Here is a 12,727-nt window from a genome sequence, read left to right on the forward strand (position 1 = left end):
TGTTTCCAGTTTTCTTCTGAAAAGGAGGTTAAGTGAAATGCAGCATGTGTTGGTCTGATGGATGTCAGAAATGTCTGTGTTTTATTTTGGATGTTCTGAAAGATCAAAATCCTTTTAATACCGATGAACTACTTTATACTTTGACATTGCAGACGTTGTAGGCACTGCCATTTAATTAGATGAGCTCCTGCAGGGAGATACGGGGCAAATCTTTCCTTTATATTAATGTTATTTTCAATACACAAATACTGAATTTGTGGGCAAGAAATAGATAACTCTGCAATTCAGGCATTTTTTACAAAATGTCTTCTCGTGCACATGTTGGTGTGTGTTTGGCCACTGAGCATTTAATCAAGACAATGTTGAGAGGAGCTCAAAAGTGAAATCATTTAAACTAACTGCGTTTCCTATGACTTCTAAAAGTGAAAGCATTGATAGGTGATATATAATCATTAATAGGTGAAAACTTAAAATCAGTACATTGAAGGAAAACCAGGCCTTACGTATTGTTTTTATTTGACATGTCCCGTTCTGGATCGATAACAATTTACAATCTTGGGAAGGTGCCACGAAAGATATTTTGTGAAGCCTCTTCTAGCCTGAAACAAGGCAAGAAGTAGCTAGGCCTTATTTATCAAACTTCTGCCATGTTGGCTTTGGAATTATACTAACTGAGAGTATTTTTATGGTGTCCTTCCTTGTACAGGCACCTATATCCTTCTCTTTCCTTTTATTTAAATGCAGACATTTCTAATTTACCTTTTAGCACGGCTGCTGCCAGAGGCTTTTTTGTACTGAGGACTCCTTTTCACCTGCTCCTGGAGGCATGAATGCTTGTAGTATTTATGAAGGCAAGGGCATTGAGTCTCATACAGGCTGTAAACCTAGTCTAATAAATTTTATTCAGGAGTAGGCACATACTCTTTATTTTCACTTACTCTTTCCTCAGTATGCATGTTTCAAAATAGTACGTCTAGCTTTTTGCAGGAAAGAGACTCGTAATATTTCTTCTGTGCATTGCAACACTGAAAGATACCCAAGTGGAACTTCCTTTTAAAACTCTTAAATTTTGTAGAAAAGGCAAGTCCCTCCTCTTCATGCAGTTTTTCTTTGATGGATGGTAATATCTGGCAAACTTGTTCAACGTCTAACAATTTTATCATGCAAATGTCCATGTTTCAGACATCAACTTATCTTTCTGGGCACTCTTTCTAAAGAGCATAAACTTTGGTTTAAAATGGAAGGAAATGGTTCTGTAAAGACTCTAGGTAGAGGGTTGCTATTGAAGTTTTATCCCCCATCTACGTGACTTAAATTGGTTATTAATGAAATGTTCCAAAAAGCCTTCTACAAGCAGTGGCATAAGGCAATGTGAGAAAACTCTCTCTTTCAGGCGATCATGGCTCAGCTCCCTCAAGAGCAAAAAGCTAAGATTGCTGAGCAAGTCGCAAGCTTCCAGGAAGAAAAGAGTAAATTGGATGCTGAAGTATCAAAATGGGATGACAGCGGTAATGACATAATTGTTCTGGCAAAACAAATGTGTATGATTATGATGGAAATGACAGACTTCACCAGGTGAGCCTTTTCAATTTGTGCACACAACACCTTCTCTCAAAACTGGGTGGGATGCTGATCTTTCAATGAAATATTTTGCAAGTGCTCTTAAGAGTCTTACTTCTTATAATTTCCTTTAAATGTTACCCTATTAAAGCTTGTGTATTAACTTGGGAGATGCATTACTATGCTGTGGCTGGGTGGTAATAACTGTTTAAATTGATCTATAGATACACAGCAGTTATTGCCCGTCTTTTTTTCTTTCTTAAGAGTGATTCTTGTCCCAAGGAAAATATATATATATTTGCTCAGTTCCGTACAACATTAAATTCTATGGGCTTCTTGATATTGCCATACTGCAGAAATAGTTCCTAGTACAGTTATTTGCAAAAGAAAGAGAGGAGTTTTGATGCCTTTTGAAATTAATTTACCAGATTTTATACAACACTATTTTTTAAACTTGATGTTGCCTTCCATGAAAATTGCAAATCTGTCTTCTAAAATGTTATCTCTCATCATCATTAGGTTGCTTAAAAGAGTAAAATTTAAGATGTTTTTTATTCCTAGATTTAATCTAAATATGGGGAGGGGTTGGAAGGGGGAAACTGTCCTGAAAATGAAGGTGCTGTAATGGTTACACCTGCCTATTTCTGTGCAAACTTATTCATGCAGTTTGGGTGAGGAATCACTTCCACTACTGTATGGAACAGGATGAGTAAAGTATAGTTCACTCTTCCAGTTTTCTGGTGCTAGAAGGTAGACTCTGTTCTGTTTGGCAGAGGTAAAGGTCCACTGAAAAATACATCAGATGTGATTAGTGCAGCCAAGAAGATTGCAGAGGCTGGATCAAGGATGGACAAGCTGGGACGGACTATTGCTGACCATGTAAGTCACAATTCATTTTCATAAGCCTCCAGCACAAATGAGATCTTTTAGTACTGCAGACATGATGAACAGAAGAAAATGTGTTTGGTTTGGGTTTTTTTTTTTAACTGATTTTCCAGATTTGCTTCTGGAAAATGCTAGCCTTTTCTTTGTAGCGGTTCTCCTGCCACCCTAAGCAGTGTAAGGAGCTAAATATGTCCAGCACTAACACTAGCAGCTCCTTGGCTTAAATCAAGCACCTACCATTTTAAGGTAGCAATATGGCAACACTGCTTCATGTCACATAGTATCTAGGCCAGTTTCTCTAACTGAACAGGACTGAAACTGAATTCATGTCAGTTCTGTCATGCTTAGAATATGCCCAATACTTTCCAAAGCAATGACGAGACTGCATAGGCAACACCATAATTATTGTACGTGGCCTATTACACCACCTTTAATATTGTTTTTGAGGCAGCTTTTTAATATTAACAATTTTCAAATGCCCCGTAGACTGAATGGTGAGATTGTCAAAACTCTCTAGTTTTTTTTCATTGTCTTGTCAGAGTTGATAAAGACTTTGAGCAAGGCACGTAGTGACCCAGTAATTTTCTATGCTGTCCCAGGCTGTTGTGCATGTTGTTGTGCTGTATGTACAAACGTATTTGAAAAGAATTCTATAGGATTGAACGAGTATGGGCCAGTTCGGGGTTTTATGCAATGCATCTGCCTGTCCTGAGCCACTTCAGAAACTGGGTTGGGCCAAACAAAAGCACCTTTGGTCTCGGTCCACACCCAAATTGCAGAGAAACATCAGTATTAGTAATAATATTCTGCCTTCAAGAGAGACCCTGAAATGCAGGTAGGTTAAGTCTGAGATCATGGACTAAACTCTATTTTGTACAGCTGTTGCTTGCTTTTCAGTCCTTCTCTGAATGTAAATTCATAATGCAAGGTTTTAAATAAAACTGTCACTTTGGAAGTAAATCTTTGTAATGCAGATCTCTCTTTAAATGTTGCATCCAGAAGACGTTGTCTTCACCCTAATTTATAAATGATGCACTGAGAAATGTTCAATGGGAAGATAAAGTTGAAAAGTGTTTTTTAAAATGGGTCTCCTTGCTATAGCATTTTGACAACCATATTTCTGGAAGAATCAGGTGCGCTGCTTCTGTAGGTAAATGAAGCAAGGAGCAGTTTGTGTTATAGATCTCGGGGGATCTTGGGCTGAAGGTTTACAATGCCTTTTTTTTTTTTTTTTAAATTCGTATGTATTATGCAAACTTGGTATATGGTTTTCTGCACCAAGCCATTTCAAAATACAGAAGAAAACTAATGGCTCCTTTTAGTAGAAGTAGGGTCCTTAAAAATGTAAAAGATTAAGCACATGTTTGAAGATAAATATGAACAGGACTGTACAGTTAGTCATTTTGACAAGAATATAGCTTTTTTTTCTGACTCCATACTCTACTAATACTTCCAGCTTGCATATTTCATTAGATATGCTTACATACTCTTTAGAAACTTACTAATGTAGAACTATCTGACAGTTACAGAGGACGTACAATGCAACCATTTCAGCAGAGCACTAATGCCTTCCTATGCCTAATACGGGCTTTTAACAAATGGATGGGGTTTTATGTCCTGTTCACCATGTGACACCGGGTGAATCATGACCCCTCGTGTTAGTGTGTCAGGAACTCCTAACTCCTGCCATCAGGAGGTTTTACAGCACATTTCCTTTGAAACCATAAAAGCTATTATCCAAGGCATTTCACGTCTGTTGAAAAGTGTCTAGCCATCAGCTGGCAGATTTTCCCAAAGGTGTTCCATCTTTCACTCAAAGCAGCAGTCTGCTTGTTTTGAATAGGGGAATATGAAGAACTTATGAGTACAACACAAACGAAAGTGATCTGCAGCAAGACAATGATTCTCCCTATTTTGTTTTTTTCAATGTTGAAATACCTACAAAGCAAAAGAAAAAATTCTGTTGCTTTTTCTCTTTGATAGTGGTGGGAGGTTGTATCAGTATCTGATCATTAAATTGAAAGGAAAAGGAGCTGGGGGGAAGCGTAGGGATTGCCCTGCTTCCCAGTAAAATGCTCCAGCAGGCTCTTGCTGTCGAGACTGGTCAATGCGCTGCAGGCACAGGCTGACGGCTGTCCTGGGTGACAGCTGCTGGCACGCACTGCCATGTGCCTGTCCTGCCACAGTTACTGCTTCCCCTAAATGCCTGCTTTCAGCTTCTCTAACCAGTGCCGAGCCCAGCTGTTACATAGGGCTGGTGGGGGCATTTTATTGTGAATTATTGTTACCCTAAACTGGAGATACAGTGGGAGGAAGAAAAGTCTCTGCGGTTGCTTGCTTACACCTACCAGACATGTGGGGATGGGGGTTGTGTGCTTGTCTTAATCAGTACACACCGTGGGAGAGCTCTTCTGTCTTTCCCTGCCCCTTTTCTTTGCAAAAAGGGAGAAAAAGGTGATTCTGCTTCTCCACAAGTTCAGCTGGGGTGGTAGGAAGCAAATGTGCGTGCGTGTTTGCTGTGTCTGGGATGGATCCTGGATTTGACTTGGAGCAGCCAGCTTAGCTTTTGCCAACAACCACCACTGAATCTGTGGCAGCATCTCATTTTGGGGGGTTTGGGGAGGTGGGGGTGTCCCCCAACACACATTTGTTTCTGTCTACAGTGCAGCTATCTGCTGTGGCCGTGTTGTGGGAATCCTCCCAAGCTAGCTCTGCAGACGGGGTTTTTTGTGTCTATGGCTGTTGTAGGTTAATACAATAATGTAATCTGTCTTAATCGGCGTTGAAATTGTTGCCTTTTGGGTTTTTTGGTTTTTATCTGAGTGTTCCTGCGTAGGAAAGGACAGGGCTCATACAGGCATCCGCAGTGCCTTTTGTTGATGTTCTTTCTTTATCTTGTGTTACATCTCTATTCAAACATCATCTGTCTTTTGAACTCAATTCTCTATTCTGCTTGTAGAAATAGCACACACAGCATAGGATGTGGTTTTCCAACTCATGTCATATTGATATATACAACCGAATAATATTTCCTATTCCACTGCTTCCCCCACTAATGTTTTGCTGCCTCCTTCAGCCATTGGTAAACATGCGGCAGCCTCTTTCCTTGAGAGTGTCTTTCCTTAAATGGTTTCCATAAACTCACAACCCATAAAGTACCTTGAATTGTTTAGCAGTTCTTCTGACATGCCGTATTGTGCATTTGTCAACATTCAATTCAATCTGCTGTTGTGCTGCTCGTTCACTTTGTTAGATGAGCTGTTTGGGAGATGGAGAGCATTTTCCAAAATGGTAATTTCAGCTTTTCATTAGCTCTTTGGCTGGCGCTATTTGTGGACTTTCTCTAAAACATCTTGTACTGCTGACTAACATTGATTAGCCTAAAAAATTAACCTGCAAGCTTTGCTGCTTTGTTATGGTTTTCACTTCACTGATGGAAGCAACATGCCTACATAAGAGTTGCAGATACTTCGGTTGTTTTCATGAGCTTTCCTTGGGAATAAGAAGGTGATTGCTGTTACGTTTATGGACGCACAGGGTCAGATGCCTGTAAAGCCATCCAGATCTCCGTAGCCTGTGTTACACAGCCTGATCTGCTTGTCCCAGCTTGCCAAAAATCCTGTTGTAGTGCATTGTGTGTATGTGTGCGTGCTGCCTTAGATCACAGCTCAGCAGCCTGCCATACAGAGGCATCTCTATATGCACCATATAGTACAGCTGTTTTCTCTCTGCTCTGCTGAAATACCATATTGGTGTAAAAAAACCACTTGTTCTGGCCCTGGAAAAAATAAATTTATTTATTAGCTACACTCACGTTCTTTTCAGAGTTAAATGGCTGTTACGGCACATCACTTACTGGTGTGGGAAGCAAATGCTCCGTGTGCATGTGACCCCCTGTTTACAGACCACTGCTTGTGCAACACAATGGTCTGTTCTGGTGCAGTCTCCTTTTGTGCCTTTTATATACAGGGAAACTTTGGTTCCTGCTTCCATCTTGTACAGCTAGAACTCTAGCTAAGGAGAGAAGGTCTGCAGTGAGAATTAGGGCTCAGACCCTACTGCTGATGCCCAAGAGGGATTTTTACTTTGCTCTGAAAGGAGAGGAGAGGCTGTGTGGCCATAAGCAATAAACTTGAGCTACAGTGAAGCTTAAAGTAGTAAATTGGTGCTACATTTAAGGTTATTCTTCCAAGCATACCATGTCTATTATGAATCTTCATTTGACAGTCCATTGTACAGGATCAGGATACTAGATGAGATGGGGATTTTGCTGTGAACAGGGGTGTGTGGAGAAGAGCTCTCACAGACTGTGCAGCTCACTGAATCTCAGCAGGGTCTGGTGGGTGGGAAGAGCAAGCAGGTGTTGGGTGAAGAGAAACGAATGCTGCTTAGAGCAAGACTCTCCTTGTCACATCTAACACTGGTAAATCACTGGTCGCTCGTGGTTTCTGTGGAGTTTTTGGTGCTTGTCTGGAGGCAGCTGGTGCCAGGCTTCTCAAGGACAAGCGGCTGGTCTGGCAGACCTACAGCTAATGCACTAGCTGGAGGGGAGAAGCAGAGGGTGGTGTGCCCTGCTTGCCATCAAGTCAAGCTAAGCTGTGAGCCCAGGGAAAAGCATTTGGATTTTGTATGTGAGTGCATGTATGCAGTGCTGGAAAGCCTGCATTTAGTGATCAGGGATTGTGTATGAAGACCCTGGATGCTGGGGATTTAAGGTGTTCCTGGATGGAGTGCAGCCGTCTAGGAAGGATGGAGATCACTGCGGGGTCTGCCTTTGGTCTGTCTTTGGTCTACCAGAACATGACCTGTCAGACTGTAATATCCCCGGCATCCCTATTGCAATAGCTTCTGCCATCATTAATATATCCAGACTGGTTTAAAATCTGTTGTCTTGGACACTGCTTGCAGCACAGCCAGTGATGTCTGGAGGTCAGAGCTGGCCAATGGCCCAAGTATTTATCCAGTTGAGATGCTTGGTGCCCCAGGCTGGGGTGCAGGCAGCCCTAGGTGCCCCGCTAGTGCACAAGGCATGCCCTTGGGTTTATTCATCAGCAGCATGAAAGTCTGGTGGGCAAAGGGTTTATGGAGTTCAGTGCATGCCAGCTGCTTTATTCACTAGTGTTTATACAGCCAGAGCATGCCAGTCAATCTGAGATGGCCCGTTATTCTTTGGAGAAATAATGCTGGCCACCATGCTCACTGCCATTTTTAAAGATAATACAGGACTGGCATGGGTAGTAAAAGGCTTCCCGTAGCCTTTTTGTCTTATGCTTGCACAACGCGTTTTGGACTGTGGCTGCCCCTCAGCAGGGCTCCTCTTGTTTTGAAATCCAGCGTGAGACTGGCTCATTAATCGTCTCGCCACTCGGCTCTGCAAAGCAAGGGTTGGCCCTTCATTTCTGTCCAAGAAAACAGCTTTCTGAACTGCACTGCAGTCTCCAGTACCTACGTAGTCTTTCAGTTGCAAACCTGAAAAAGTTACTTTTATCTTACAGATGAGTGCTTCAGCAAGCACTTTAAAAATTTTATTTCATGCCTGGTGAGGAATCTAGTTTCCTTCCACACTGCTAAGAAATGGGAGCAGAATTCAGAAAAATACCTGCTTTGCTGGATATAATTTAGTAACTGTCGGGTTTATAATTTCCTAACTTAAAATACTTAAGATTGGAAATTGAGGCTGGATTTGGTAACCTGCTAGTTGCAACTTGAGATCTTGGAAGTCAAATCATTGCTGCTGTGTCCTGTACAGTGTACAGGAAGCACCTTTTGTAGTTAACAAACCTGCTCTGGAAAGGTTAGGTAGTCCTCCTCTTCCTTCTCCTCCCAGGGAGCTCAAGGGCAGCTGTGCAGCTGAAAGGAGCCCTGGTGATTTTGTCCAGCGGCTGCCCCTGTGTTCTGATAGCCCATGGATATTGCTTCTGGTTTTTTATATATATTTAGTGATGCCCATGTATTGCTCAGTTGTCTTTTGAGAACCAAAGCTCAGCAGAAAGTGGAATGATCTCTGGAGCACATTTGCTATTTCAGAATGGAGTTGTCTGTTTTCTCCGTAAATGATTTCTGTTCCAGTTTTCGTGATTGCAAAGTAAAACTTCACCTTTGTTTTTCCAGTGCCCCGATTCTGCATGCAAACAGGACCTCCTAGCCTACCTGCAGCGCATTGCACTGTATTGCCATCAGCTGAATATCTGTAGCAAAGTGAAGGCTGAAGTTCAAAACCTCGGAGGGGAGCTGGTTGTGTCTGGGGTACGTATGAGCTATGACATGTCCAGTTCATGCAGTTTTTCTTCCGGGATAACAATTATTCCAAGCTAAGCTTTTATGCTAAACAATATTGAATATAGACAAGAGATTTTGGAATATTCAGTCAAAGTTTTAATGTATGCAAAGTTTATAATACTGCCTGCACTGCCTCGTTGTTCTTGAAGGAAACACTTACTGTTTGAAAGCGGGGAAAATACAAATACAGACTTCACTTTTCCTTACTCAGCTGTGTTTGTAGAAACATTCACTTTACCTTTGTGTAATCTACTGTTTTTTCCAGACTGTTTTTCACTCTTAGCGAGGTTAAATCAGCATAGCTAAACCTATCCCATGTCTCTGCACAGCCTTGGAACATGCTGGGGTCGTGCAATGCTCCAGAGATGTTAATATTTCAAAATAGCTGTGCCCTGAAGAATGCAGGGACTTTTAGTGGCTGCTCTGTTTTATGACAGCTGAAAGCTGCTGTAGGCCAGTCTGCTTCTTTATTCTAGCCATTACTTAGCAAATAATTTTTTCACTGTAGTTCATTAAATGCTTCCTCCTAAGAGGAATTTATATGACGGATATTTGGGGATAGGGAAGTAGAGCTAAAGTCTTAATTTCTTCTGGCATATTCTTCCTTGCCCTAGATGGGTATGTTTGATCACTGATGCTTTTGCCCATCCATGTCATGACTGAGGTAGGAGGTTTGAAGAAGGGACAGAAATGGCTGATAGTCCAGTATTGCTATTTGAATCCTTAAAAGCAAATGGAAAAAAACTTAACCATCTTCTGCCATTTAGATATTTCAAATGCTTAAACTTATTAGCACATCTTTTTTTCCCTGCAAACAAGCTAGAATTGTAGAATGAATGCTTCAGGACAGCAGCAGCTGAGGGAGGTCTGCAGCAACCTGCTGCAGAAGCAGTGGTGGTGATGGACCACTCTTGCATAAGCTTAGCACCTTCACAGGGCAGACGGGCTTCTCTGCTGCACCTCCTACTGCTGCCAGTCCTACATGCTCAGATTTCCAGCACAGCAGAGACAAGTGATGAGATGTAATGAAACATTTGTTGCTGTGCATCTCTGTTGCATGCCTGATGTCCTATTAGCTGTAAGGCTGAAGGCATCTTGCTGTCAAAGAAGTAGATGTGTCATTATGCAATAATAACGTACTCCAGGGTTTTACTGCAGTTATTCAGTGTCTTCAGAATTTACATACCCTTCTGCCATAAATTAGTTATATGAACAGGCTGGCATCTGTAGTCTAATCTCCTGGTTTTATCTGTTCTCCATGAGTCTGTCCACTGGGGCTAAATATTGTCAGTAGTAATGTTAGGCTTCTATCAGATTATTAGATGAAGACTTCTGCCAGTCCAGGAACTTCACCTGTCTAAAAGTAAAATTCTCAACGTTAACATCCTTCCCCATCCACACACCACAGAAATTTTGTGAAAGCAGAGCCATAACCAAGGCAGTAAGAGCTTGCACCCTAAGCAATCTGACAATTCATTTAGAAAAATCCCTCCTCGCTTTCATTGCATTTAATATGATTCTTCCTCCTGTGAAGATTCATGGAAATAGTCAAATGCAATGAAAGTGTTTTCTAGCGTGATGACTGGGGCAAGGAAAGCAGACGACACTGGGTTGCTGGAGGGTGCAGATCAGATCTGCGGTTGTGGTACTCAAAATATAGCATGATGGAAAGGAAGGTACCAGCACCATAAGAAAAGCAACCAACCTCCTGCTCAATTTATTTTGCTGCTAGATAGGGAATGGCTTCAAAGTTTTTCCCAGAACCTTCCTTAGATTTCTACAATGCTGGAATTGAAGTGTGTAGAGGCAGCTGAGCTCTTGTGTAAGCTTAGTAGAGATACAGAAATCCTGCCTAAGACCGAAACCCTGCCCAAACCATTTGGCATTCACAAGCCAGAGGTCCCACCCAGAGCAGGGCACTGGCACCCAGAGAAGTGGGGTCCCAGCTGAGGTCACCTCAGTGGTCCTCCCTTCTCTCTTCCACCTTGCCCCATTTTTGGCTCTTTATCTCTGCCATGTGCTAAAGCTTTGGCAAATGCATTTTTTTTTTCTCATTTTAATGCTCTTCTAAATCATGAACCACCTGGGAAAGAGCTCCAGGCCTGGATGAGATGCACTTGTGTTCCTTCCTTTCCAATACAACTTAATATTCTAGGGTGATTTAAATATTTATTATTGGTGATTAAGATATTACTACAGCTTTATTAACTTCATTAGAGAATAAGCTACTGTTAAAGCTTAGTCACAAAAGCAAACAACAGCATACACATCTTTTTGATTGCTATTAATACAGAAAAAGCACAGATCATGGGCAAACATTGCACTTTTTTTTTTTTGGTGGCACAAGTCAGGTTTTTACCACTTAGTGTCCAAAGAAAAATGCAACCTTGAATTTGGAACCTCAGATTTCAGAAGAAAACCCAGAAAAATCAGGTTTTGAGTGCTTTTATACCCCAGGACTATCATGTTTTTGTGTGAATACTGTATTTGTGTGGGTTTTACGGCATATAACGCTCGCATGTTACCATTTGGCAGGTGGACAGTGCGATGTCTCTTATCCAAGCAGCCAAGAACCTGATGAACGCGGTGGTGCAAACCGTGAAGGCTTCCTACGTGGCATCGACCAAGTACCAGAAGTCCCAGGGCATGGCTTCACTCAATCTTCCCGCCGTCTCTTGGAAGATGAAGGCTCCAGAGAAGAAACCCCTGGTCAAGAGGGAGAAACAAGATGAAACCCAAACTAAAATCAAGAGAGCATCCCAGAAGAAACACGTTAACCCGGTGCAGGCTCTCAGTGAATTCAAGGCAATGGAGAGTATTTAAAGAGAGGTCTCTGTCTTGGTTATTTTTTTCTCTAGCCCACTACTGCTACTTCCAGAACTCTACTTTTAATATTCTAAGGATTTTTCAGAAGTTTACTATTCCTCAAAGTGTATTTACTTAATATAATTTTGATAACCTTGTTTAGATTACGTGGGGAAATACTCAAATTTATAAGTCCTATCAATATAGCTTCAGCCTGCGGAAGTGTGTTAATTTAGATTGCTTTTAGATTTCACGGGTGTATTTCTAGTGGAAAATTATTTTGTATAATCTTACTTTAAATAAAATATTCTATAACCAAAGAGGATTTTACAGTAACACTAACGGTTAACACTAATAGTCAAATCATGCTACTTGGAGACTGCAGTTTTTCATTGTGATCAAGAGAGGAAAATTAGATCTTTTCACTCTCAAAAAAATTCATTAAAGTATTGTATGTATTAGTGTATTCCTGCTGTTGGGGTGGAGAGGGAACAAGCTTTGTACACTCAAAGGAGTATGAAAATACAGCAAGCACCAGCTTTTGTGCTGCCGCAACAGTGTGACCACAACTGGAAAACATCTGGAAAAACTATATACCCTTGCCTGGGTTTTGCTGGGGGTCGTGGCGGGAGGGGGTCATGTTTGGAGACGTGCTTGGTGGTGCATGGTTATGTGATGCTGCTTTTCCTGGGCTGCGTTAGAGCTGTTTGCCAGACGGGTTGTTTCCACGCCTGCCTGTCGTACGGGGCACCCACGGGTTACTTTGCTGCCAGCCTTTTCAGACGGGGTTTCACATGTGTGTCTGCTGGGGGAGCACCCAGAGCAAATCCAGTAAAACATACAATCATGGAGGCGGCTGATTATTTCTGTATGACACCGGATGGGAATTTTAATGCCTGGTTACAAATTACTAATGTATTTTGCTGCGGGACACTAATAAAGTTGCTTTTACCAGCCAGTGTATTGTGGTGCTGTGAATGAAGCGGGCTCCCAGCCCACCCCTGCTCCCCCTCCCCGCATTCAGATGCAAATCGGCTTTGTGCTCATTTCTCATAATTGCTCTGCATCCCGCCTTGGGCTTCCAAAGGCACCCAGCAAATAATGTTTGCTCAGGCTGCAATTTAGACTATACATTATTTGTGATAACTATAGCTACAAGGTATAATTTTGCTGTCTTATTTAAATTTTATTAATTTCA

General features: G+C 41.7%; 1 protein-coding gene across 1 annotated transcript in view; it reads left to right on the forward strand.

Moving 5' to 3' along the window:
* Positions 1 to 12,483, forward strand: part of CTNNA1 (catenin alpha 1) — a 120,042-nt gene extending 107,559 nt beyond the window's left edge. The window contains exons 15-18 of the mRNA XM_075510064.1: positions 1,394 to 1,575; positions 2,334 to 2,439; positions 8,557 to 8,691; positions 11,260 to 12,483. Of these exons, the coding sequence (XP_075366179.1) occupies positions 1,394 to 1,575; positions 2,334 to 2,439; positions 8,557 to 8,691; positions 11,260 to 11,547 (711 nt within the window). The 3' untranslated portion in view covers positions 11,548 to 12,483. The remainder of the gene's footprint in view (positions 1 to 1,393; positions 1,576 to 2,333; positions 2,440 to 8,556; positions 8,692 to 11,259) is intronic.
* The last annotated feature ends 244 nt before the right edge of the window (positions 12,484 to 12,727 follow it).

Source organism: Mycteria americana, chromosome 8, assembly GCF_035582795.1.
Source record: "Mycteria americana isolate JAX WOST 10 ecotype Jacksonville Zoo and Gardens chromosome 8, USCA_MyAme_1.0, whole genome shotgun sequence".
Taxonomy (NCBI): Eukaryota; Metazoa; Chordata; class Aves; order Ciconiiformes; family Ciconiidae; genus Mycteria; species Mycteria americana.